This window comes from Quercus robur, chromosome 6, assembly GCF_932294415.1.
Source record: "Quercus robur chromosome 6, dhQueRobu3.1, whole genome shotgun sequence".
In the NCBI taxonomy this organism is placed as follows: domain Eukaryota; kingdom Viridiplantae; phylum Streptophyta; class Magnoliopsida; order Fagales; family Fagaceae; genus Quercus; species Quercus robur.
The window spans coordinates 42,879,658-42,906,826 of NC_065539.1; the positions used below are offsets into that span (position 1 = coordinate 42,879,658).

At 36.6% G+C, this 27,169-nt stretch overlaps 1 protein-coding gene across 3 annotated transcripts in view; it reads left to right on the plus strand.

The window, feature by feature from the left end:
• Nucleotides 1-23,678, plus strand: part of LOC126688866 (desiccation-related protein PCC13-62-like) — a 63,878-nt gene extending 40,200 nt beyond the window's left edge. Inside the window, exons 1-3 of one of the 3 annotated variants that reach the window (XM_050383749.1) lie at nucleotides 21,655-22,034; nucleotides 22,311-22,536; nucleotides 23,270-23,671. In XM_050383749.1, the coding sequence (XP_050239706.1) occupies nucleotides 21,712-22,034; nucleotides 22,311-22,536; nucleotides 23,270-23,641 (921 nt within the window). In that variant the 5' untranslated portion in view covers nucleotides 21,655-21,711 and the 3' untranslated portion in view covers nucleotides 23,642-23,671. Of the gene's footprint in view, nucleotides 1-21,654; nucleotides 22,035-22,310; nucleotides 22,537-23,269 lie in introns of those variants that run through there. The other 2 variants (XM_050383752.1, XM_050383751.1) reach the window with 2 other exon arrangements.
• Nucleotides 23,679-27,169: the final 3,491 nt, after the last annotated feature.

Consider the following 27,169-nt stretch of genomic DNA (forward strand, 5'->3'; position numbering starts at 1 on the left):
TAAACTCATATTCTTCTTCATTGTCAGTTTTATATTAAAGAACTAACTACAAAACATGTCCAGCACCAAAAAAGAAATATTTTCATAGTTTGGCCGACTTCAGGTATAGCTGTTGAAAGTTCAAAAACGTGTACAAAACACCTTTGAACGTTTAGACCCCCAAATTACAACTTAACCAATACAGTCAATATGTCAAACAACTAGTGTGCGGAAACTTAACACATGCTATAATACGAAATTGGTTAAAGACTATCTAAGCCATAACAAAATAAAACCACAGCAGATAATAAAAAGGCAAAGATAGAGAGGAAGGAAGATGCAAACACAAAGACAACACGCGATGTGTTATCGAAGAGGAAACCGAAGTCCTCGGCGAAAAACCTCTCCGCCGCCCTCCAAGCGGTAAACAATCCACTAGAAAATACAGTTGGGATACAAGGACAGCAATAGACCCTCCAAGCCTAATCTACCCAGTGCACCTAAGCCCTCCAAGCTTCTTGCTCCAACGAGGTTGCGCCGAACCTTTTTCATTTCTAGCTTCCCGGATTCCGCTACTAGACCGTAGCATCAACCAATGAAGATTGGTTCCTTCCTAACTGCTTCCCAGAAATCCAAACAACTGTCTCACAGTGATGATGATGGTGAGAACCAGGTTTAGTATAATGCCTCTCAAGGGTTTGACAATGGAGAGGAAGAGAGTAGAGGAATTTGAAGAGACTCTAAGGTATAGATTGTGGGTGAAACAATCTTGTTTTTCTTTAGGGTTTCTCTCTCAAAATTCTCTCTGGAAGCCCTCTTTCAATCGTGGGTAAAAGGGGTATTTATACTGGAGTGGGAGAGGAATGTGAAACGTCAGGTTTTACAAAACAGGGGTGGCTCGTGGCTTGACCTCGCGGCTTGACTAAGTCGCGAGATCCAGTCACGAGTTAACCGTATGGCCAGTTGTCCTGTTTTGTCCTGTAGTGCTTCAGCTAGCATGACTGTTCATCTTCCAGCATGCTTGGCACGTGTGCTGCTTCTGGCGGCTTGCAGCCGCGAGTCACCCGCGAGTCCCAGCCGCGAGTCTCTGTTTTCTTGCACACTCTTGAGTAATCTTCACTCTATCTCACTCACTACCCTTACAACAAACCCACCTAAATACAGGGTTACTAAATGCTGAATTACAAGCAAATTTGGCACGGAATAAAACCAATTAGATGGTTGAATAAATTCAACCTTACAGCTGTCAACTCTTTCACAGTTTCTTGCATCCTGAAATCGATCAAACATGACGATTCATTTCCTTTCTTCATATTCACCTTGCTCTGGTTTGCACAAACATCGAGTGTTTTGAATAAACGTTCAACACCTAGGAAGAGTGGGAATAAGAGTTAAGATTTGCATTTACTTCCATCCGGTTGGAGCAAGAATCTTACTTTGGATACTATATAGAGAAAAGTCAAGAGAGACATACCAAGGCAGAAATCAATAATGAAATTTGGCATATCAAAGAAACTGAACTAATAATATAAAATGTTAAATTCAAAATTTGATGTCTTAAATCATTTTATTATATATGTTCTTACTTAATTTTCCACCTTTTCTTTTTAGGAGATTTGAATTTTGACATATCCAATTTGTGTGTGCTTAATGAAACAAATTGTATTCTGTTCTCAGATATGACCTATATGCATAAATAAAACTAACCAGTCAATATGGAAATGAATAATTGTAAATTGAACAAAAATTACAATACGAATTTTAATCAACTCTTTTCTCAAAAAAAAAAAATATATATATATATATATATACACACACTTTCATTCTTCTTGATTGCCATTTCTTTCTTTCATTCCTTTTTTCTAGAAACTTGATTGCCATTCTACGTCTATAGATTTTAGTCCTTTCCATTTCAAATAAAACAATGCTAGTCTTGCACTACAAGAAAAACGACTTTTAGCGTCAACTAATAATTGACACTAAAAATAGTATGTTGCCGCGAAAAACGTTTTTCGAGTCAACCAAGTAGTTGACGCAGAGCTGGGATTGGTGTTGTGATAAGAGATGTTGAAGGCAGATTAAAGGCAGCTTTATGCAGAAAAATTAAAGCTCCATTGGGATCACTCGAAGTTGAAGCTAAGGCCTATGAGGCTGGTCTGTTGCTGGCAAGGCATTTGGGGCTGCGAGATGTTGTGCTGGAAGGTGATTCCTTGATAATCTCCAATGCTCTCAAGCAACTTACACTACCACCCTGTTCTGTTGATGCTATTATGGAAGGCATTCATGAGTTAGGTGCTGAAATTGGTGTTGTTCATTTCTCTCATGTACGCAGAATTGGCAATAAGCCAGCCCATATTCTAGCAAGACAAGCTCAAAACCTTGTCAATGATGTAATTTGGATTGAAAAGATTCCTTGTTATATTCAGCAAGCTCTTATCCAGGATATATCTGTACTGTGATGTTGTTATAATAATAGTTTCAATGTGTTTTCCAAAAAAAGTTCTCCAACCAATATGTCCTCCTTTAGAGTATTACTCATGTCGTTCTCTGGTTATACTCTAGCAGTATAACTGGAGGGATACCTCCGTACTTTTATGGCTGGGTTGTGGCACTTTAGGAAATCCCTACTCACCTTCACTGTAAGGATCTAGGGACTATTCAATGCCGTTCTACTGGCGGTATGTATTCGGACTCGGCTGACCGAAAACCTCTCATAGCTGTAGGGAAGTCATAAAAGGAGACAGAGCGTCCAGGGTAGAGACACCTCATTCTAGCAGACAAGATTCAAGATTCCAGATTCAAGAAACAAAGAAGCGAAGGGAAATGGAATCAAGGCCGATAAGATTTGAAGGGAAATCCAATGTAATACTCAATATTGTATTTCTAATAATGGAAAGCCATGCCTAGAATCAAAAATCCTAATAATTGGATTGAAATAGCAATAGAAAAAAGCCTAGAAAAAGATAATATTAAAAAGGAATTAATAAGATTTTGGAAAGAGTTTTACAAGAAATATTTTAAAATGCAATCGAACGGTACCCAGGATGAAGAGAAGACTAAATCAATCCTAAATGAAGATGATAGTTCCCTGAATCAAGATGATTGTACCCGTGATGATAGTACCCTTGAAGAGAGTATCCGTGAAGAGAGTACACTGAATCAAGATAATAGTACACAGACTCAAGAAAAGAGTACCAATAATGAAGAAGATAGTACTCTGAATGCTAAAAAGACTATAAACAAATCTATTAAGAAGAATAAAAGAGGTAATACTAAATCTGAACAGTATAAGCAAGAAGTCTTCGATATTTTGCATGATTCAAAAAAAAAAGCCTCCCATTATCAGAAGATGAATTAAAAAAGATCCAAATGAAGATTGAGGACCTGACTATGTTGTTCGATGAGGAATCTATGTTTATCAAAAAAAAAAAAAAAAAAGTAGTTGACGCAGAGTTATGCTACAAAAATAAAATTTTTTAGTGTCAACTAATATCTATTTCGCATCAAAAATTTTGTTGACGCAAAAAGCCTAAAAATGTCATCATCTAAGTTTTTTTTTTTGAGAGAGTTTCAATCTATGGCGTCCGCTCCTAATGATAGCTCATTATCATCTGACCAAGACACCAATCAGTTTTTGGTGTAGGCGGGGATTGAACTCCAGATCTCTTATACAACCATCAGAGACTTTGCCAGTTGAGCTAACTGGAACCCACGTCATCATCTAAGTTGAGTCAATTGATCGTGTAATAGTAATACATTGCATCTTTCGCTTCAGCCAAAAAAAAAAAGCCTTTTTTTTCCCGGGTATTGGTTGGCATACACAATAACTAACGAAATCAAAGCAATTAGCCAAGACTAGTATGCATATAAAATACACTAAATATTATTAATAATATTTAGGCATAAATACACTTTTGGTCGCTACATTTTGGGCCGTTTTTCAGTTTGGTCCCTAAACTGATTTTGCTTCTAGGTTAGTCCTTGATTTTTTAAAATTGTTTTTGAAATGGTCCCTCATCAACCCAGTAACAGAAAAATCTAAGATGGCAAACGAAGTGTATAGGTGGCATATTAGATGCTGATGTGGCTAATAAAATAACATTAATAAATACCACATCAACATGCATGTCAGCATTTTAATAAATAAAAAAGCCATCTCAGAAAATTAAAAAACAAATAACGAAATAAATTTTTTTTAAACATCTTAATTTTTTTTTTGTTTTTTGCTTTTCATTATTTTCGGAAGAACATTGTTCTTCTTCCCCAGGACAGGACATGAACTTCATGCTTCATGTTCTTCCCCAAATCAAACCCAATAAATCCAAGAAATCAAACTCATAAACCACCCAATAAATCTAAGAAATCAAACCCATAAACATCCAGTAAATCAAGCCCAACAAATCCAAGAAATCAAACCCAGAAACCTCTAGTAAATCAAACCCAATAAATCCAAGAAATAAATATACAAATTCACATAAAAAAACAAAAAAAAACCACAAACACGAAACCAAACTCACCGAGACATCTCGATCTCCGAAACACAAACATGGCCACACTGATCTCCACGGCCACTACCGACCACCCACTCCTACAGAAACCCAGAAATACCCCACCTACAACCAAACCTGTAAACACAAATCCAAGACCCATACCAATCTCCACGACCACACCGATCTCCACGGCCACAGACCACCCCCACTAAAACCTAGAAAAACCCAGCCTTTCCAACCAAACCCAGCCATCTCCATCTCCATCTCTAACCAAACCCATAATCCAAGACCCATGGATTACCGGTCTCCACCCCAACCACCAATCTCCATCTCCATTATCGACCACCCACAAAAAACTAGAAAAACCCAGAGATTAGAGAGTCGGGTTTAGAGAGAGAGAAATGTCAGAGATTAAGAGAGAGAGAGAGAGAGAGGGATTGAAAGCTTGAACAAAGAAAGAAGAAAAAGAAAGATACAAACACAAATACGCACCAAGAGACAAGAAAGAGAGGATTTGAAGAAAAAAAAGGAAAAGAAAAGAAGATAGATACAGACACAAACACAGAGAAAGAGAGGATCTGGAAAAAAAAAATCTTTTTTTGTTTTTGATTTTGAATTTTTTCAGTTTAATTTTTTTTAAATTTTTATTAATTAAAATGCTGACTTGTCATTAAAATACAGGCATGGATGCTGACGTGGTATTTATTAATGTTATTTTATTAGCCACATCAGTATCTAACATGCCACGTATGCACTCCATTTGCTACCTCAAATTTTTCTGTTATTGGGTTGATGGTAGGGACCATTTTAAAAACGATTTTAAAAAATCAATGATTGACCTAGGAGCAAAATTAATTTAGGGATCAAACTGAGAAATGACCCAAAATGTAGGAACCAAAAGTGCATTTATACATAATATTTACAATTAACATTATAAAAGAAATTGTTACATTCCTTATTTTCATTTGGGATTCAATAAAATAAAATTTTAAATTAAAAAAAAAAATTGAGCCAATGCTCTTAAATTTTGTGAGAGTGCTTTTTTCTTCAGCACACTGGCCTTAGGATCCTGGGCCAAATAGTTGTAGTTTGGTGGAGTGGGCTTGGTTCGCCGTAGCTAAGGGGTTGTTTAAGAACCAAGTGGCGCACATGGCATGTTTTCTACAATACACATAAACTAGCAAAACGAAAATATTTGTATTGAATCAACAACGAAAACAGCAAAAGAGTGCAAAGTAATCAGGAAATACACAAAACAATTATTAGGGATCCTCAAATTAATAAGAAATACTTCATTAGTTTTTCTTAATTATAGTTAAATTGCGCTCACTAAGACGTGATACGAGGTTCAAATAAGCTCAAAAATTACAGACTTTGATGACTATCTAGGCCTCTAAGACTTGTAAAATTTGAACCCTTTTGAATCCAAGTATGGGCTATAGTGGCTGTTTCTGGGATACCGGGAGATATTTCACTGTTTTCCCTTGAATTTGACAAAGTTCTCTTAATGGTTTCTTGTCGAGATTTTTTTATTTCTCCCTCAAAAATTCCTCCCTTTTGACGGTTGTTTCCCCCCCTTTTTATAGTGTTATTCTAGGGTCCTGGGGAACTATTAATTCCCCTATTTTGCTCCCTGGGTACCAGAGCCCGTTTTGTGCCCATCACCCAGAAGGTTGAGCCTTTCCCTGTTTCTCATATTTTCCTCCTTTTGGTGTTGTTTCTTTGAAAGCCCATGGCTAACTTTCCATTCCGAAGTGCGCTTGTTCCTAATTTCACGTTCCTCAAAACCTCTTACCCCTTATCGTTCAGCTTTTGGCCGTCCTTCCTCTTTGTCATTTTTCTCAAGTGAGCAAAATCCATCTCTGCTGGTTCAAAGGTCTTCGCTACTACTTCCTCTTTTAGACCTCAACAAATTTCAACCCAAGGGTCTTCCAATAGCAATTCTCACCCTTTCCAGGCCTCTTGCCCTTCAAAAATTTCATTGAGCTAAAACAACCTACACATTCCCAACAAAATCAAAATCACACCCAAAAAAATTTGACTAAATAAATACATAATTGCAAAAGGCAATGAGATGAAAACTAGATCCATTTTACAATACCATAAACACCTTGGGTTGCTTTAGAAATTCCTTCACAATCTAGCCACAAACCAAAACCCATTAAAAAAATTTAGTCTTAGATTCTATAAAGAACTCAAAAACATAAATTTGTCACATTTTCTATCCAACGAAACAGGACATAACAGCTAAAGCAAAATTTTACACTAGGTGAAAGAAGTGGTTCTGACATTGTGGAAGATGAAAGAAAATGCTTCAATTGTTAGAAATACTAAATAATTGTATTTTATTTCTCAAGTAATAAAAATATACAAGACTATAGGAGTGCAATAATATAGGAGGCAAGTACAAGTATGTGTGCAAGACAAGCCTAAAACCCACAAGCCTATTACATGTTACAGCCCCCCTCAAACTCAAGGTGGGTGGGGGAGACCATCTTAAGTTTGTCAACCAAAGTACAAAGATGTCCCTTAGGATGTGACTTAGTGAAAATATTTGCAAGTTGATCTTGAGAGGAGACAGAAAGCATCTCGAGAGCACCACGGACAATATGATAACAGATAAAATGACAATCAATCTCGATGTGTTTAATATATTCATGGAAAACATCATTGTGAGCAATCTAAATGGCGCTCCAGTAATAACAATAAAGAGGAGTGGCAGAGGATGTGAACGCATCTAAATTCTTGGGAAGGGCATGACATTCCACTTCAATACTGGAGAGTTTGTTTCTTGATTTGCCAAGAAATTAGAGAAGAACCAAGAAGAAAATAATAGCTAGTGGTTGACCTTCGATTAGTGTGAACTCCTACCCAATCCACATCAAAGAATGCACTGAATAATATGAATGATTGTAAATTGAAACGGAAAAATATGAATTTTGATCTTATTCTCATTCTTCTTTATTAACTTTCCTTTTTCATCTTTTTTTTTTCTTTAATCTTTTTCTTCTTTCTCTTTATCTTCTTTCCTGTTTTTTGACAAAGGTCCAAGATTTTAGTTATGTTTTTACCTTTTCATTTATCCCATATCAACACCCGATAAGGATCATTTCCATTTGAAATGAAACTGATAGGGGTAAATCCCAACGTAGATGGATTGAATTAACAAAGTCAAACTTTAGAGATGAGGTAACCCGAAACGACCCGGACAGAAAGATAAGGAGACAGATAGAAACTTTTAAATGAACGGATAAAAAGGAGACGGTCTGTTGAAGCCACGTGTCACCCTTATGGCATCTACATGGCATCCACGTGGCATGGGTTTTCTCCAAGGATTCTAGTATGGAAATGTCTTGTGCTCCACGCCCACCATAATCATAGGAATCCCTGTAAGGAAATAATCCCGTAAATTGCGAATATTAATGGAGATCTTCCCTATAAGGAAATACCCTCTCCACCAAGAAATTAAGATTGGCTCTACATTACTATAAAAACCCCAAAACCCTCACAAATCAAGGTACGCGTAATTCATTTAGCTCTAGCACTCTAGAGTTGTAGAAATTCTCTCTAACTTAACCTTCGGACCAGATGTTTTTGGGAATTTAATACACCATGACATCTTTATAAGTGTTTAAACAGATCCTTAGTCATGCCCGGCAACTCAGACCAGGCGCTTTGGGAAAATTAACACTCTGTGACATCTTTATAAGTGATTAAATAGAACCTTAATCTTGCCTGGCTCGTCGGACCATATGCTTAGGGGAAATTAACACTCTATGACTTCTTTATATGTGATTAAATAGAACCTTAGTCATGTCAGGCTCCTTGGACCAAATGCTTTGGGGAAATTAACACTCTATGACATCTTTATAAGTATTTAAACAGAACCTTAGTCTTGCTTGGCTCCTTGGACCAGATGATTTGGGGAAGTTAAAAATCTATGACATCTTTATAAGTGATTAACCAAATGCTTAGCATTGTCAAGAGGAGAGTCGTTCAAGAACTTGATGATCATTCAATTGATGCCATGAGAACTTAAAGAAACACAAGCGGGTGTGCTTGTATTTGCTGGAGAATCCAAGAAAGAAGGAGTCCCTGGTCTTTACGTTTCTATTAACATCCGAGCTTGCACGTGATCATGTCAGTAAGTTTCTACTGGTGGGTACCAATAGGATGTTAGTGGTCTAAGTCCTATTGTAAAACTTCGATTCTTTCATAGTGGATTCAGGTTTACCTTGAGGATAGTTAGGTTAAATCCTCCCCAGGTTTTTACCGGTTTGGTTTCCTCGGTGATCATATCATTGTCTTATTTATCTTTCCGCTGCTATGCATGATATGATTGTTTGGCTGTGATAACCTAGATTTGGAATTTGGACTAAGTAATAACTTGACTAATTATCTAGGTTAATCCAATTATGTTTTTAAGGGGTCTAAAAATGTACAAATGCTTTCGGGAAATTAACGGTCTATGATATCTTTATAAGTGTTTAAACAGAACCTTAGTCATGCCCGCCTCTTCGGACCGGACGCTTCGAGAAATTAACACACTATGACATCTTTATAAGTGTTTAAATAGAACCTTAGTCATGCCCAGCTCGTTAGACCAAACGCTTTGGGGAAGTTAACGCTCTATGACATCTTTATAAGTGATTAAACACAACCTTAGTCATGCTTGCCTCCTCGGACCAGATGCTTTGGGGATGTTAACACTCTATGATGTCTTTATACGTGATTAAACAGAACCTTTGCTATGACTATCCCCTCGAACCAGATGCTTTGGGGAAGTTAACTTTCTATTACAACTTTGTAACTGATTAAACAGAACCTTAGTCATGCCTGGCTCTTCGGACCCCATGCTTTCGGGAAATTAACACTCTATGATACTTTTATAAGTGATTAAACAGAACCTTAGTCAAGCCTTGCTACTCAGACCAGGCGCGTTGGGGAAATTAATGCTCTATGATATCTTTAGAAGCGATTAAACAGATCCTTAGTTATGCCTGGCTCCTTGGACTCGATGCTTTGGGGAAATTAACACTCCATGACATTTTTATATGTGATTAAACAGAGCCTTTGCCATGACTGACCCCTCGGACCAGATGCTTTGGAGAAGTTAACATTCTATTACATCTTTATAAGTGATTAAACAGAATCTTAGTCATGCCTAGCTCCTCGGACGCGATGCTTTCGGGAAATTAACACTCTATGATACTTTTATAAATGATTAAACAGAACCTTAGTCAAGCCTGGTTCGTCGGACCAAACGCTTTGGAGAAATTAATGCTCTATTATATCTTTATAAGTTTTTAAACAGAACCTTAGTCATGCCTGCCTCTTCGGACCAGACGCTTCTAGAAATTAACACTCTATGACATCTTTATAAGTATTTAAACAGAACCTTAGTCATGACCAACTCCTTAGACCAGACGCTTTGGGGAAGTTAACGCTTTATGATATCTTTATAAGTGATTAAACAGAACCTTAATCATGCTTGGCTCGTCGGACCAGATGCTTTTAGGAAATTAACACTCTATGACTTCTTTATAAGTGATTAAGCAGAACCATAGTCATGCCTTGCACGTCGAACTAGATGCTTTGGGGAAATTAACACTCTATGACTTCTTTATAAGTGATTAAGCAGAATCATAGTCATGCCTAGCACCTCGAACCAGATGCTTTGAGGAAATTAACACTCTATGACATCTTTATATGTGTTTAAATAGAACCTTAGTCATGCCTAGCTACTCGGCCTAGAGGCTTTGGGGAAGTTAACACTCTATGACATTTTATAAGTGATTAAACAGAATCTTAGTTATGCCTGGCTCCTCGGACCAGATGTATTGGGGAAGTTAACACTCTGTGACATCTTTATAAGTGTTTCAACAGAACCTAAGTCATGCCTGGCTCCTCGGACCAGATACTTTCGGGAATTTAACACTATAATACTTTTATAAGTGAGTAAACAGAAACTTAATCATGCCTGGCTCTTCGGACCAGATGTTTTTGAGAATTTAACACACCATGACATATTTATAAGTGTTTAAACAGATCCTTAGTAATGCCCGGCAACTCAGACCAGGCGCTTTGGGAAAGTTAACGCTCCGTGACATCTATATAAGTGATTAAACAGAACCTTAGTCTTGTCTGGCTTGTCGGACCATATGCTCAGGGCAAATTAACATTCTGTGACTTCTTTATATGTGATTAAATAGAACCTTAGTCATGTCAGGCTCCTTGGACCAGATGCTTTGGGGAAATTAACACTCTATGACATCTTTATAAGTATTTAAACAGAACCTTAGTCTTGCCTGGCTCCTTGGACCAGATGATTTGGGGAAGTTAAAAATCTATGACATCTTTATAAGTGATTAACCAGATGCTTAGGATTATCAAGAGGAGAGTCATTCAAGAACTTGATGATCATTCAGTTGATGCCATAAGAACTTAAAAAAACACAAGCGGGTGTGCTTATACTTGCTAGAGAATCCAAGAAAGAAGGAGTCCCTGGTCTTTACATTTCTACTAACATCCGAGCTTGCACGTGGTCGTGTCAGTAAGTTTCTACTGGTGGGTACCAATAGGATGTTAGTGGTCTAGGTCCAACTATAAAACTTCAATTCTTTCATAGTGGATTTAGGTTTACCTTGAGGATAGCTAGGTTAAATCTGATGCACACCAAGGAGCTGGACATGCTGATTATACAAGTGGAAATGGAGTTGAACTTGCACAAGACCCTTTGTCATTTTCTAGTGGCCCAATTACAAGACTTAGAGCCAAACGTTTCAAGGAAGCACTGAATGGGCTAGTCCAAGAGAATTAGGCTGATTCTAAAAAGACCAAGATGGGCTCAAATAATAATCAAGGCTTAGTCCATGTTATCAAAGCAATTGAAGAGGCTAATGCATGCAAATTCGCAACCAGTATGGTCTGACCATAAAAGGGTGTGAATTTGTTAAGTTCCAAGGATATTAAATGGGAAGATGTCTTGGTAGCATAGTCTGACCACAAAAGGGTGTGAATTTGTTAAGTTCCATGGATATTAAATGGGAAGATGCCTTGGTATTGGCTGGGCATGTTAATCCTAGTCATTTAGCTATTTTTGACTGCCTTTAGAAGTCCTAGAAAACTAAAAAAAACGTGGGAACTTGATTATATTAATTTTTGTGTTGTTTTTGAAGTTTTAATTATGATTTTTACCTATTCTTGGAGGGTTGTTCCAAGTATAAATTTGGTAGTACGAATTTTAAAGAGGACAGATTGGTATTCAGAAAATTATTCTCCTTGTGAGTCTTGTGATCCTCTTGGTTCTTAAAAGAACTCTTGAACTTATCAAGTTAATCTTGTGGCGTTCAAACAACCAAACTTATCACCTTTGATTCTTGAGAGATTCTTAGGAATTCTTGGTGTGGCGTTTCAATTCTATCGTAGTCTTGGTTTTCATCTGGTTAGGTGATGGGTCAAGGCTCAACAAATCTTGTCTACACGATCTTGGGGTTCCAAACCATCATTGTTATTGGGTTTCATCACAATTGTTGGTGAAGTTCATATCACTTTGGTATCAGAGCTTTGGTTCTAAGATAAGTTTGACTATCTTTTATTTTCATTCTATTTCCTGTTCCTTGCTCAAAAAAAAAAAAAAAAAAAAAGGAAAAGAAGATTTCTCAATACACGAAGTGGAAAATTTCTCAGTCATATTATTTCCAGGAAGAAAATTTCTTCATTTCAATCTTGTTTCTCACCTTATTCAAGTTCTTGACCTTGTTGATGAGTTTTGGTTGTTTCTCATTTTGAATAGCTGCTAGTTTTATTTTGAATTAGTTTCTTGAAGTTCGATTAAGAACTAAAGAAGACACAAAAGAGTGGAAAAAGGCAAGAGTGTGTGAGACCATAAGAGGATAAAAGCCGTTTAGAGTGAAAATACGAGTGCGAGTGTATCAATTCTTGAGTGAAACACGTACGGGAGGGCTTGTGAGGATTCTAACTTTGTTTTGCAGATTTTAAATATGTCCAATAATCAAGAAGAAGACATAACCGAAGGACTTCAACCACCAACGGATCAGACCCTCCAAATGCAAGCGATGCTAGGGGACATGAGGCGTATATTGAGGGCTGAATTAGAACCTATTCATTAGAGGTTGGATAGGGTAGAAGCGGGAACTCCTAGGGCCCAACAACATGACAACCCCAATAGGCAGCAAGGTGGGCATGTTCCATTGCAGAATGTTGAGGAAGAGGCGGAGTCGGAGGAGGTTGATAGGCCATATGTGAAACAAGGCAAGTTTGAGCGTGGGTATGGGAATAGAGAAGCAAGGATGGGTAGGCCTAGGAGGGATAATGATTTAGGAAACATAAAGATTAAAATCCCATCTTTTCAAGGTAAAAATGATCCTAAAGTTTATTTGGAGTGGGAAACTAAAATGGAGATGGTGTTTGATTGTCACAACTATTCGGAGATAAAGAAGGTTAAGTTGGTTGCAATTGAATTTACTGATTATGCCATTGTTTGGTGGGATCAATTATTGATTAATAGGAGGAGGAATAGAGAACCACCCGTGGACACTTGGGAGGAGATGAAAATGCTTTTGGGGAGGCGTTTTGTACCCAATAACTATTATAGGGGATTGTATCAAAAGTTATAAAGGTTAACTCAAGGTTCCAAGAGTGCGGATGAGTATTACAAGGAGATGGAGGTAGCCATGATCCGGGCTAATGTAGAAGAGGACCGGGAAGCCACCATGGCTAGGTTCTTGCACGGTTTAAATCGTGAGATTGCGGATATAGTTGAGAGACAGCACTATGTTGAATTGACAGATATGGTTCATCAAGCCATAAAGGTGGGGGAACAATTCAAATGAAAGGGATTGGCTAGGAGGGGACAACCTATGGCTACCACCAGTCCATGGAAGACAGCTCCAAAAAGGGATGAGCAGCTACAAAATAAGCCAAAATTTGAACCATTTAAGAGTGCCAACTCAAAGACCACCTTAGGTAACACCGAGGCTTCGAGTTCTAAAACACGTGATATTAAGTGTTTTAAATGTCAAGGGCGGGGACACATAGCTAGCCAGTGTGTAAACAAAAGGGTGATGGTGATAAATGCTCAAGGAGAGCTTGAGTCGGAGAATGAGGAAGAAGTAGATGATGATGACATGCCATCTTTGGAGGATGCCGATGATGAGCAAAATGCTGTGGTTGGAGATTTATTGGTAGCAAGGCGAGTTCTCATTGTGCAGGTTAAGGAGGAAGAAAGTAATCAAAGGGAGAACTTGTTTCATACTCGGTGCTTTGTAAATAACAAAGTTTGCAATGTCATTATCGATGGAGGGAGTTGCACAAACGTAGCCAGCACTTATTTGGTGGAAAAATTGGCCTTAACTACCTTGAAACATCCTCAACCTTACCGGCTTCAGTGGCTAAATGAATGTGGCGAAATCAAGGTGACAAGACATGTGTTGGTGGCATTATCCATTGGCAAATATGAGGATGAGGTGCTATGTGATGTGGTTCCCATGCATGCGTGCCATGTATTGTTGGGAAGACCATGGCAGTATGATCAGAAGGTTACGCATGATGGATTCACAAATAAGTATTCTTTCATTCTTAAAGTGCAACCTATTACTCTTGTGCCATTAACTCCTAAACAGGTCAGGGAGGACCAATTGAAGTTACAAAAATCAAATGAAAAAAAAAAAAAAAGGAAAAAGAAAGGAAGGCCGAAATTGAAAAAAAAGAGTTAAAAAAAAAAGGAGAGAAAAACAGTGATCAGAGTGAAAAAGAAAGAGAGAGGGATTCGGCCATAATAAGAGCAAGAGAGGAAAAATTCAATTACATTGCAAAAAAAAGTGAGATCAAGAGAGCATTATTTTCACACCAGCCCCTTATTATACTCATGTACAAGGAGGCTCTTTTATGTACTAATGATCTCGCCGGTGCATTACCGAGCAATATTGTTTCTCTTTCGCAGGAGTTTGAAGATGTCCTTCTCGAAGAGGTACCTCATGGTTTACCTCCAATTTGAGGGATTGAACATCAAATTGATTTCATACCTAGTGCATCAATTCCAAACCGACCTGCTTATAGGAGTAATCCCGAGGAGACCAAGGAACTTCAGAGGCAAGTAGGTGAATTATTGGAAAAGGGATATGTGCGAGAAAGCATGAGTCCTTCTGCGGTTCCGGTGTTATTAGTTCCTAAGAAGGATGGAACATGGAGGATGTGTGTCGACTGCCGAGCCATCAACAACATAACGGTAAAATATCGTCATCCCATTCCTAGATTAGATGATATGCTGGATGAATTACATGGTTCTTGTGTCTTAACAAAAATTGATCTTAAGAGTGGATATCACCAGATTAGGATGAAGGAAGGTGATGAATGGAAAACTGCTTTTAAGACTAAATATGGTTTATATGAGTGGTTAGTAATGCCTTTTGGTTTAACTAATGCTCCGAGCACATTTATGCGTTTGATGAACCATGTTTTGCGTGCATTTATTGGCAGATTTGTAGTTGTGTATTTTGATGATATCCTAATTTATAGCAAAAATTTGGAAGAACACGTAATGCATTTGAAATCTGTTTTGGAAATTCTAAGGAAAGAAAGGTTGTTTGCTAACCTCAAAAAGTGCACCTTTTGTACGAATAAGCTTGTGTTTCTTGGTTTTGTTGTTAGTAAAGGAGGAATTGAGGTGGACAAGGAAAAGGTGAAGGCAATCCAAGAGTGGCCAACGCCTACAACAATCAGCCAAGTGAGGAGTTTCCATGGCTTAGCTAGCTTCTATAGACAGTTTGTGCGTGATTTTAGTAGCTTAGCCGCCCCTCTCACTTAATTCATCTAGAAAAATGTGTCGTTTAAGTGGGGGAAAGAACAAGAAAAGGCATTTAATCAGCTCAAAGAAAATTTAACTAATGCACCTTTGCTTGTTTTACCTAACTTTGCTAAAACTTTTGAAATTGAGTGTGATGCTTCAGGAATAGGTATTGGAGCTGTTTTGATGCAAGAAGGCCGTCCAGTTGCTTATTTCAGTGAAAAGTTGGGTGAGGCAGCCCTAAATTACCCCACTTATGATAAGGAGATGTATGCCTTGGTAAGGGCTTTGGAAAATTGGCAACACTATCTATGGCCAAAGGAATTTGTGATTCACACAGATCATGAATCTTTGAAGCATTTGAAAGGGCAGCAAAGGTTGAACAAACGCCATGCCAAGTGGGTGGAATTCATTGAAACATTTCCTTATGTGATCAGATACAAGCAAGGTAAGGAAAAGGTGGTGGCTAATGCATTGTCCCGAAGGTATGCTTTACTTTCCATTTTAGATACAAAAATGCTTGGCTTTGAATACAATAAGGATCTGTATGTACAAGATTCTGATTTTTGTGATGTGTTCAATGCATGTGAAAAAATAGCATTTGGTAAGTTTCATAGGCATGATGGATTTTTGTTTCGGGAAAATAAACTGTGTGTGCCTGTGTGTTCTTTGCGTGAATTGCTTGTGAGAGAAGCTCATGGTGGTGGTTTGATGGGTCACTTTGGTGTAGCTAAGACTTTAGGAATTTTGCATGATCATTTTTTTTTGGCCTCATGTGAAACGTGATGTGGAAAGAATATGTGAGACATGTATCACGTGTAAACAAGCTAAGTCTAAGTTGAAACCCCATGGTTTGTACACCCCTTTGCCAATACCTAGTGAACCTTGGGCTGATATTTCTATGGATTTTGTTTTAGGTTTACCTAGGACTAAGAGGGGGAGAGATTCAGTTTTAGTGGTGGTCGATAGATTTTCCAAGATGGCACACTTCATTGCATGTCACAAAACTAATGATGCATCACATATAGCTGATTTATTCTTCAAAGAAATTGTTAGGCAACATGGTATGCCTAGGACCATTGTTTCTGATAGGGATGCAAAGTTTTTGAGTTACTTTTGGAAAACTTTGTGGGGAAAGTTGGGCACCAAGTTATTGTTTTCTACTACTTGTCATCCACAAACGGATGGTCAAACTGAAGTAGTAAATAGAACATTGTCTTCCTTTTTGCGTGCTATCATTAAAAAGAACTTGAAAACCTGGGAAGATTGTTTGCCACATGTTGAATTTTCTTACAATAGAAGTATACATTCTGCATCTAAGTTTTCACCATTTGAAATTGTTTATGGTTTTAATCCATTGTCACCTTTGGATTTAACTTCTTTACCTTTGAGTGAACGTGTGAACTTAGATGGCAAAAAGAAAGCAGAATTTGTAAAGATGATTCATGAAAAGGCACAGCTGAACATTGAAAGGAGGACTCAACAATATGCCCATCAAGCCAACAAGGGACGCAAGAAGGTAGTGTTTGAACCAGGAGATTGGGTTTGGTTGCACTTAAGGAAGGAATGTTTTCCAGAGAAACGGCGTTCAAAACTCCTACCTCGGGGTGACGGACCATTTCAAGTGGTGGAGCGCATCAATGATAATGCCTACAAGCTAGACTTACCCGATGAGTATGGTGTCAGTGCAAGCTTTAATGTTGCTGATTTGTCTCCTTTTGATGTAGGTGATGATTTGAGGACAAATCCTTCTCAAGAGGGGGAGAATGATGCACACCAAGGAGCTAGACATGCTGATTATAAAAGTGGAAATGGAGCTGAACTTGCACAAGACCCTTTGTCATTTTCTAGTGGCCCAATTACAAGACTTAGAGCCAAACGTTTCAAGGAAGCACTGAATTGGCTAGTCCAAGAGAATTGGGCTGATTCTAAAAAGACCAAGATGGGCTCAAATAATAATCAAGGCTTAGTCCATGTCATCAAAGCAATTGAAGAGGCTAATGCATGCAAATTCACAACCAGCATGGTCTGACCATAAAAGGGTGTGAATTTGTTAAGTTCCAAGGATATTAAATGGGAAGATGTCTTGGTAGCATGGTCTGACCACAAAAGGGTTTGAATTTGTTAAGTTCCAAGGATATTAAATGGGAAGATGCCTGGGTATTGGCTGGGCATGTTAATCCTAGTCATTTAGCTATTTTTGACTGCCTTTAGAAGTCCTAGAAAACTAAAAAAAATGTGGGAACTTGATTATATTAATTTTTGTGTTCTTTTTGAAGTTGTAATTATGATTTTTACCTATTCCTGGAGTGTTGTTCCAAGTATAAATCTGGTAGTACGAATTTTAAAGAGGACAAATTGGTATTCAGAAAATTATTCTCCTTGTGAGTCTTGTGATCCTCTTGGTTCTTAAAAGAACTCTTGAACTTATCAAGTTAATCTTTTGGCGTTCAAACAACCAAACTTATCACCTTTGATTCTTGAGAGATTCTTAGGAATTCTTGGTGTGGCGTTTCAATTCTATCGTAGTCTTGGTTTTCATTTGGTTAGGTGACGGGTCAAGGCTCAACAAATCTTGTCTACATGATCTTGGGGTTCCAAACCATCATTGTTATTGGGTTTCATCACAATTGTTGGTGAAGTTCATGTCAAAATCCTCCCCAGGTTTTTACCGGTTTGGTTTCCTCAGTGATCATATCATTGTCTTATTTATCTTTCCGCTGCTATGCATGATATGATTGTTTGGCTATGATAACCTAGATTTGGAATTTGGACTAAGTAATAACTTGGCTAATTATCTAGGTTAATCCAATTATGTTTTTAAGGGGTCTAAAAACGTACAAATGCTTTCAGGAAATTAACGGTCTATGATATCTTTATAAGTGTTTAAACAGAACCTTAGTCATGCCTGCCTCTTCGGACCAGACGCTTCGGGAAATTAACACACTATGACATCTTTATAAGTATTTAAACAGAACCTTAGTCATGCCCAGCTCCCTAGACCAGATGCTTTGGGGAAGTTAACGCTCTATGACATCTTTATAAGTAATTAAATAGAATATTAATCACGCCTGGCTCGTCGGAGCATATGCTTTGGCGAAATTAACACAATATGACTTCTTTATAAGTGATTAAACAGAACCATAGTTATGCCACGCACGTCGAACCAGATGTTTTGGGGAAATTAACTCTCTATGACTTTTTTACAAGTGATTAAATAGAATCATAGTCATACTTGGCTCCTCGAACCAGATGCTTTGGGGAAATTAACACTCTATGACATCTTTATATGTGTTTAAACAGAACCTTAGTAATGCCTGGCTACTTGGACCAGAGGCTTTGGGGAAGTTAACACTCTATGAAATTTTTATATGTGATTAAACAGAATCTTAGTCATGTCTGGCTCCTCGAACCAGATGCTTTGGGGAAGTTAACAAGTGTAAGATGAAAGCTAAAAAGGTTTTAAGAAGACTTACAGGTTTGAAAGAGGGTCCTGGGACAAAATTCTAGTATTTGTAGATGCACAGGGAAACAAAAGAGAGAGACAGGTTCAGTGTATGAGCTCTAGGATTGTGTGATTGCTGAAAGTAAGAGAGAGAATTGATTTGAAAAGCTATTTATAGTAGCACAGAAGTTACAAGCGGGAAAGTTCCCGCTCGTAAAACAAGAGAAGCCCTTCACCATTTGATTTACATCTTACCGTTGAACGTGGGGGACAAGGGCGTCGCCAAAATTTAATGCTGGCACACTCTGGACGCCGAAGCGTCAAGAGCGTGCCCAGAGCATATAGAAAGACATGTAAGAGGTCAGGAATACAGAGTGGAACCAAAAGCAAGATGGGCTGAGGACATCAAAATCATCCTTTTCTCCCAAAGAGTCAAAAAGCCAGATTTTGAGGGGCTATTATGGGGACCAATTAATTAGGAAGTATTGTTAAAGCAATTTTAATTGGGCCTATGGCCCTATCCGAGGAGGCCCAAACAAGGCTATGAGGAGAATAAAATGAAAAGAGGAGTAGAGACAATGTGAGATGGGTCCAACAAGCGTCCGAGGACAGAAGTCTTCTCAGCACATGTGTTCGAGGTAAATCTGAGTGCCATGTCATCACGAACTTACTTCGGAGTTACCTCACAACTAAGGAAGGGACATTGGACCAGGGATAAGAAAAGAAAGGTGAACAAATATCTTTAAAAGCTGCTACCTCCGCATTAAATGCCTCTCAACTAACTCTCTGACCGCATTAATGTGAAAGTGATGCCTGAACAGTGATCAAGCAGCCTTACAACTACTGGTTGATGGTTCTGGGAGATGCTGGATGGGACAGGAAGGAATCCCCCGAATCTAACCTGCACATGTGTGGTAAGGATGACATCAAGATTATAGTATATAACATGGAAAGATGTACTAAGAAAAGGGGATTTGAACTCTTGGACAATTGGATATTAAAAGGAAACCATATGATACAAGTTACTGAAGCTCTTCCGAAGATAGATTTCTAATTGTACTTGTGTCAAACCGTCTTGAAACGTTAAATCTAATCGTTTTTCCTCTGGGATAGGTCTAGTTCTTCCATCCACGCTCTACAAATTTATTGTTTGGGCCATTAGTGTTTGAGCCCAATCCAATTTTGGGACCAATTCAATTTCAGTCGTTACATATATATATATATATATATATATCAAAGTTTAAAGAAAATTCAATTAGAATCAAATTTGGATTTTGCGTTTGTTAGCTTTCCATAAAAATTAAATTATTTAAATTTTTGCTGTTATTTTTTCTTTAAACTAATGAGCATATATTTTTTTTATTTTTTATTTTATAATATTTCTATTCAAATATTTTGTATGCGAAGATCTTGAACCTAAAAAATTGTAATTGAGCTGAACGATCCAATGCACCTATCCCCATTCAATTTAGGAGATACTATTAGACCAATCTTTTTTTTTTTTCTCTTTTTTTTTGTGTTGAATTTAGTAGAATTTCACATACAATGATTTTGAATTGATATTGTATATGTACTTATGTAGTATCCAATAGTGATTTTCAAAATTATACACATAATAACAATGTAATGAGAAATTTGGCGTAACTAATATCATGAAAATTGTAAGGAAAAATAATTTTAGTACCTCTAAATATCTAGATCGAACTAGTGTCCTATATATTTAATAATTCAAGCTAACATCAATAGAACCACTTCAATTTATCATTCCTGTGTGTAGACACAGATTATATACTAATAGTTTATAATAGCCATATCTTGAGATATAAAATACAACTCTTGAAGACTTTTTTTTGAGAAATAACTCTTGAAGACTTGAAAAATAGAATCACCCATAAGTAGAAGCAAATATAAATTTTTTGATGTTTATTTATAGACACTCATCGTATAATGATTTATTGCAGATAAAAAGCATTGGATGATGTTTTTTAGGTCAACGAAATGGACAGTTATATTTGCCAATAACTTTGAAAATTAATTTGCACTTTTTGGTAATTATAACGAGGACATCCAAAATTCAAATCGTTTCTCCCGATTTAAAAGCTCGACAAAATATTTTAATGAATTCAATATCACTATAAGGAGACGGTTTTCGTGGGTTGCTTGCATACTTCTACGGTTTGCCACATTCTCCACATTTTGTAACTTTTATCTTATATTTGTCAATCATTTACATCCAGTTGCAGCAGGAAAATTGCCATTGAATAGCGCCTAGAAATAGACCATTTCATGGATTCATAAAGAGCGTGCGCATAAGCCTCCTAAGGGACATCCATGTCACATAATGGATAGACTCAATGTGCATGACTATAAGCCAAAGCCTATGGAAACCAAATAATGCTACATACACAACATATATCAATCATAAGCCACCACTTCAGCAACTACGAAAAATATGGTTGAATTTTTATCTAAAAAAATAATAATAAAATGGTAGAAACGGTTTTTATTAGACTTTTTGTACGAGTCAAGTGCCAATTTAGCTTTTAGAATTGGTTGTGACAAAGTCCACATTAGCATCAGTGCATCATAAGTTCACAACTCAAATAAAATAGAATTAGTTTTACCTTTTCAAATCATCCCCCATTCAACAGCCACCAAACCATCCAAAAATAATGTCCATATTATTCCAAATATAAATAGTAGCTGCATCATCAATTTGACATATCTACGTACATTGACATTATTCCAAATATAAACAGTAGCTACAGCATCAATCTGACATATCTACATTGGCATTATTCTAAATACAAACAATGACATTAGCCTTATCAAAAAAAGAAGGAAAAAAAAAACCAACGACGTTAGCAATGTGGCATTTTTCTAAATATAACCAGCCAGAGATTATATATAAATATAAACAGTAGTAACATCAATCAGACATATCTAAGAGTAGCTATCTAGCAACAAAATAGACAGCAAAAAAGAAAATTATGGCACTAACTGCTGCTAGCACAACCACCATCACCACTTTACTAATATCCCTACTCTTCCTTCCCAAATTTTATTCTTCTGAACTCGACTCACACACATCAATCGCAAAAGCAGATGTGGATCTTCTGGAATTTCCTCTAAATTTAGAGTTCTTTGAAGCTGAATTCTTTTTGTATGGCGCTCTGGGTTATGGATTAGATAAAGTTGCTCCAAATTTAACCCAGGGAGGTCCAACACCCATTGGTGCTAAAAAGGCAAATTTGGATCCTTTTACCAGGGATGTTATTGAGCAATTTGCTTACCAAGAAGTTGGACACTTGAGGTTTTTCTCTTGAAATCATTATTTAATTTATTTATGTCTTTATGTGTGTTGGTATAATGACTAATGGGTTCTAGTTAGTTTATTAGATAAAGATTTTCATCCTTGAATAATGGATTTGGATTTGAATACCATCTATAATGAAAAGAAACACATTGATGGCTTAACATAATGACAAACAACAATTATCATAACGTAGATACTATAAACTTTAAATCCTATCGTAGCAATAATTTCTTTTAAATGTCAAAGGTACTAACTATTAAGTTCTTGATGCAGGGCCATTCAAAAAGTTGTTAAAGGATTTCCAAGACCATTATTGGACTTAAGTAAAGAATCATTTGCAAAAGTGGTCGATGCTGCAGTAGGGAAAAAGCTGTCCCCACCTTTTGATCCTTATTATAGTGGAGTTCACTACCTCCTTGCATCTTACCTTATTCCTTATGTTGGACTCACGGGCTACGTTGGAACAATTCCAAAACTCCAAGCCCCTACTTCTAGAAGGGTAACTGATATTTAAACTTGATTATTGATCCCTAGTAATGTTCTAAGAAATAAACAGTAATCACAATTTTTTGCTTTTACGTGCATGTGTGTGTATATATACATAGTTATATACTACCATTGTTTTTTATAGAATAAACTATCATTTTTCCTCTTAGAAATGATAAAGCTTGACGAATGGAATTTGTAATTTTTCAAAGGTCCATAATCAACTTATATTTGGTATAACTCACCTAATAATTTTTTTTGGGATTAATATTTTAAAAATCCTATTGTTGGATTACCTATGTTCTCTAAATTTTTAACATACACGCTAAATTTGGTATCAATTATATGTAATTTTCCTTTTTACTCCATCAACTCATTTTTTCTGCCTAACTTCAAAGTACAAAAATGGAAAGTTAAACATTTTATATATGACATTATAATTAATCTCTGCTCGTCTTTATATTTTGCATGCATATAAGGTATAAGGAGACAATGCAATTCAAGTTATTTAACAGTGGATTTGTCAAATTCCACGTTTGATATATAGTTATTAAGTGATATAACATTGATAAAAGTTACACCAAGTTTAATTTAAACCAAACCCTTTTTTGATTTGAAAGGTAGATTAGTAGAGCACGAAAACAGAAATTCAGTTCATAACACTTACTTTGATATCATAATATATTACTACTTGTCCAAAAATCATGAAGTTATTATGATAAGAATGTGGACGTGTATATGTTTAGCTCGTTGCAGGCCTATTAGGTGTGGAATCGGGCCAAGATGCAGTTATTCGAGCATACCTGTATGAGCATGCACACAAGATTGTGAAACCATATGGAATAACGGTGGCACAGTTTTCAAATTACTTTTCGGATCTAAGGAACAAGCTTGGACATGAAGGTGTCAAAGATGAAGGTCTTTGGGTTCCCAAATCTGAAGGTGCTGAGGGAAAGATCAATGGGAACGCACTTGCTGGAGATGCAGACTCTGTTGCATATGATAGGACCGCTGAGGAGATATTGAGGGTTGTTTATGGCTCCGGTGATGAGCATAAACCTGGTGGGTTCTATCCAAAAGGAGGCAATGGTAACATTGCCAGATCTCATCTACATTAATTCTATGCCTATAGCTTGATTACAAGAAAACAAGTTCTAGTGTTTTTTGGTTCATTGTTTAAAGTATGTAACCTTTTGGTTGTTAATAAATAAATAAATAAATCTTTTGTGAGTCTTTATGATTATATGCGTAACAAAATTGTTGTTTTAAGCTTTTTTTTTTCTCTTGTTTGTTCAAAAGCTTAGAGTTTATTTGGGTTCCAATAAATCCATTTGTGTAATGAGTTTATGATAAAGAATAATTACCACGGAACGAGCGTTATAAGTTCAAATCCTGCTATATCATTTTTTTTTAAAAGGCTTAGACTTTGTAATTTGAACATTGAACTTGAGAGAGTAAGAGAAATAGAGCAAAATTAAAGTATAAAACCACATAGCCCTAATGTCTTCCAATATCTCACTATCAATCTTTTTAGGGTCTGTTTGGATATAGCTGAAAACCGAAAACTGAAACTGTAAACTGAAAAACACTGTAGCAAAATAATTTTTAAATGTGTGAATAGTACCGTGGTACCTATTTTTAATGAAAAAGTTGCTGAAAAGTATAGTTTGTGGGACCCATAAACAGTGCACGAGAACACTGTTCACAGAAGAAAAGTCAAAAAGTTACGGCTGGGGAAAAAAAAAAAAAAAAAAAACTTTGAAACGCAAATGTGCGTCTGGGAAGCGCAAAACCCAAAGCATTTTGCGCTTTCCAGACGCACTCTTAGACTTCTTTGGGGGAATCGCAACCCAGAGGAGCGACGAAGTCCACTGTCTAGCGTGAGACAGTGGACAAATATTTGTATATGAATCATGATGGAGTCCTAGAAGCAAAATCTCCTTGACATTACTATAAATCCCATTTAATCATTTGTATTAAACTCATATTCTTCTTCATTGTCAGTTTTATATTAAAGAACTAACTACAAAACATGTCCAGCACCAAAAAAGAAATATTTTCATAGTTTTGCCCACTTCAGGTATAGCTGTCAACTCTTTCACAGTTTCTTGCATCCTGAAATCGATCAAGCATGACGATTCATTTCCTTTCTTCATATTCACCTTGCTCTGGTTTGCACAAACATCGAGTGTTTTGAATAAACGTTCAACACCTAGGAAGAGTGGGAATAAGAGTTAAGATTTGCATTTACTTCCATCCGGTTGGAGCAAGAATCTTACTTTGGATACTATATAGAGAAAAGTCAAGAGAGAGATACCAAGGCAGAAATCAATAATGAAATTTGGCATATCAAAGAAACTGAACTAATAATATAAAATGTTAAATTCAAAATTTGATGTCTTAAATCATTTTATTATATATGTTCTTACTTAATTTTCCACCTTTTCTTTTTAGGAGATTTGAATTTTGACATATCCAATTTGTGTGTGCTTAATGAAACAAATTGTATTCTGTTCTCAGATATGACCTATATGCATAAATAAAACTAACCAGTCAATATGGAAATGAATAATTGTAAATTGAACAAAAATTACAATACGAATTTTAATCAACTCTTTTCTCAAAAAAAAAAAAAATATATATATATATATATACACACACTTTCATTCTTCTTGATTGCCATTTCTTTCTTTCATTCCTTTTTTCTAGAAACTTGATTGCCATTCTACGTCTATAGATTTTAGTCCTTTCCATTTCAAATAAAACAATGCTAGTCTTGCACTACAAGAAAAACGACTTTTAGCGTCAACTAATAATTGACACTAAAAATAGTATGTTGCCGCGAAAAACGTTTTTCGAGTCAACCAAGTAGTTGACGCAGAGCTGGGATTGGTGTTGTGATAAGAGATGTTGAAGGCAGATTAAAGGCAGCTTTATGCAGAAAAATTAAAGCTCCATTGGGATCACTCGAAGTTGAAGCTAAGGCCTATGAGGCTGGTCTGTTGCTGGCAAGGCATTTGGGGCTGTGAGATGTTGTGCTGGAAGGTGATTCCTTGATAATCTCCAATGCTCTCAAGCGACTTACACTACCACCCTGTTCTGTTGATGCTATTATGGAAGGCATTCATGAGTTAGGTGCTGAAATTGGTGTTGTTCATTTCTCTCATGTACGCAGAATTGGCAATAAGCCAGCCCATATTCTAGCAAGACAAGCTCAAAACCTTGTCAATGATGTAATTTGGATTGAAGAGATTCCTTGTTATATTCAGCAAGCTCTTATCCAGGATATATCTGTACTGTGATGTTGTTATAATAATAGTTTCAATGTGTTTTCTAAAAAAAGTTCTCCAACCAATATGTCCTCCTTTAGAGTATTACTCATGTCGTTCTCTGGTTATACTCTAGCAGTATAACTAGAGGGATACCTCCGTACTTTTATGGCTGGGTTGTGGCACTTTAGGAAATCCCTACTCACCTTCACTGTAAGGATCTAGGGACTATTCAATGCCGTTCTACTGGCGGTATGCATTCGGACTCGGCTGACCGAAAACCTCTCATAACTGTAGGGAAGTCATAAAAGGAGACAGAGCGTCCAGGGTAGAGACACCTCATTCTAGCAGACAAGATTCAAGATTCCAGATTCACGAAACAAAGAAGCGAAGGGAAATGGAATCAAGGCTGATAAGATTTGAAGGGAAATCCAATGTAATACTCAATATTGTATTTCTAATAATGGAAAGCCATGCCTAGAATCAAAAATCCTAATAATTGGATAGAAATAGCAATAGAAAAAAGCCTAGAAAAAGATAATATTAAAAAGGAATTAATAAGATTTTGGAAAGAGTTTTACAAGAAATATTTTAAAATGCAATCGAACGGTACCCAGGATGAAGAGAAGACTAAATCAATCCTAAATGAAGATGATAGTTCCCTGAATCAAGATGATTGTACCCGTGATGATAGTACCCTTGAAGAGAGTATCCGTGAAGAGAGTACACTGAATCAAGATAATAGTACACAGACTCAAGAAAAGAGTACCAATAATGAAGAAGATAGTACTCTGAATGCTAAAAAGACTATAAACAAATCTATTAAGAAGAATAAAAGAGGTAATACTAAATCTGAACAGTATAAGCAAGAAGTCTTCGATATTTTGCATGATTCAAAAAAAAGCCTCCCATTATCAGAAGATGAATTAAAAAAGATCCAAATGAAGATTGAGGACCTGACTATGTTGTTCGATGAGGAATCTATGTTTATCAAAAAAAAAAAAAAAAAAGTAGTTGACGCAGAGTTATGCTACAAAAATAAAATTTTTAGTGTCAACTAATATCTATTTCGCATCAAAAATTTTGTTGACGCAAAAAGCCTATATAATGTCATCATCTAAGTTGAGTCAATTGATCGTGTAATAGTAATACATTGCATCTTTCGCTTCAGCCAAAAAAAAAAAAAAGCCTTTTTTTTCCCGGGTATTGGTTGGCATACACAATAACTAACAAAATCAAAGCAATTAGCCAAGACTAGTATGCATATAAAATACTCTAAATATTATTAATAATATTTAGGCATAAATACACTTTTGGTCCCTACATTTTGGGCAATTTTTCAGTTTGGTCCCTAAACTGATTTTGCTTCTAGGTCAG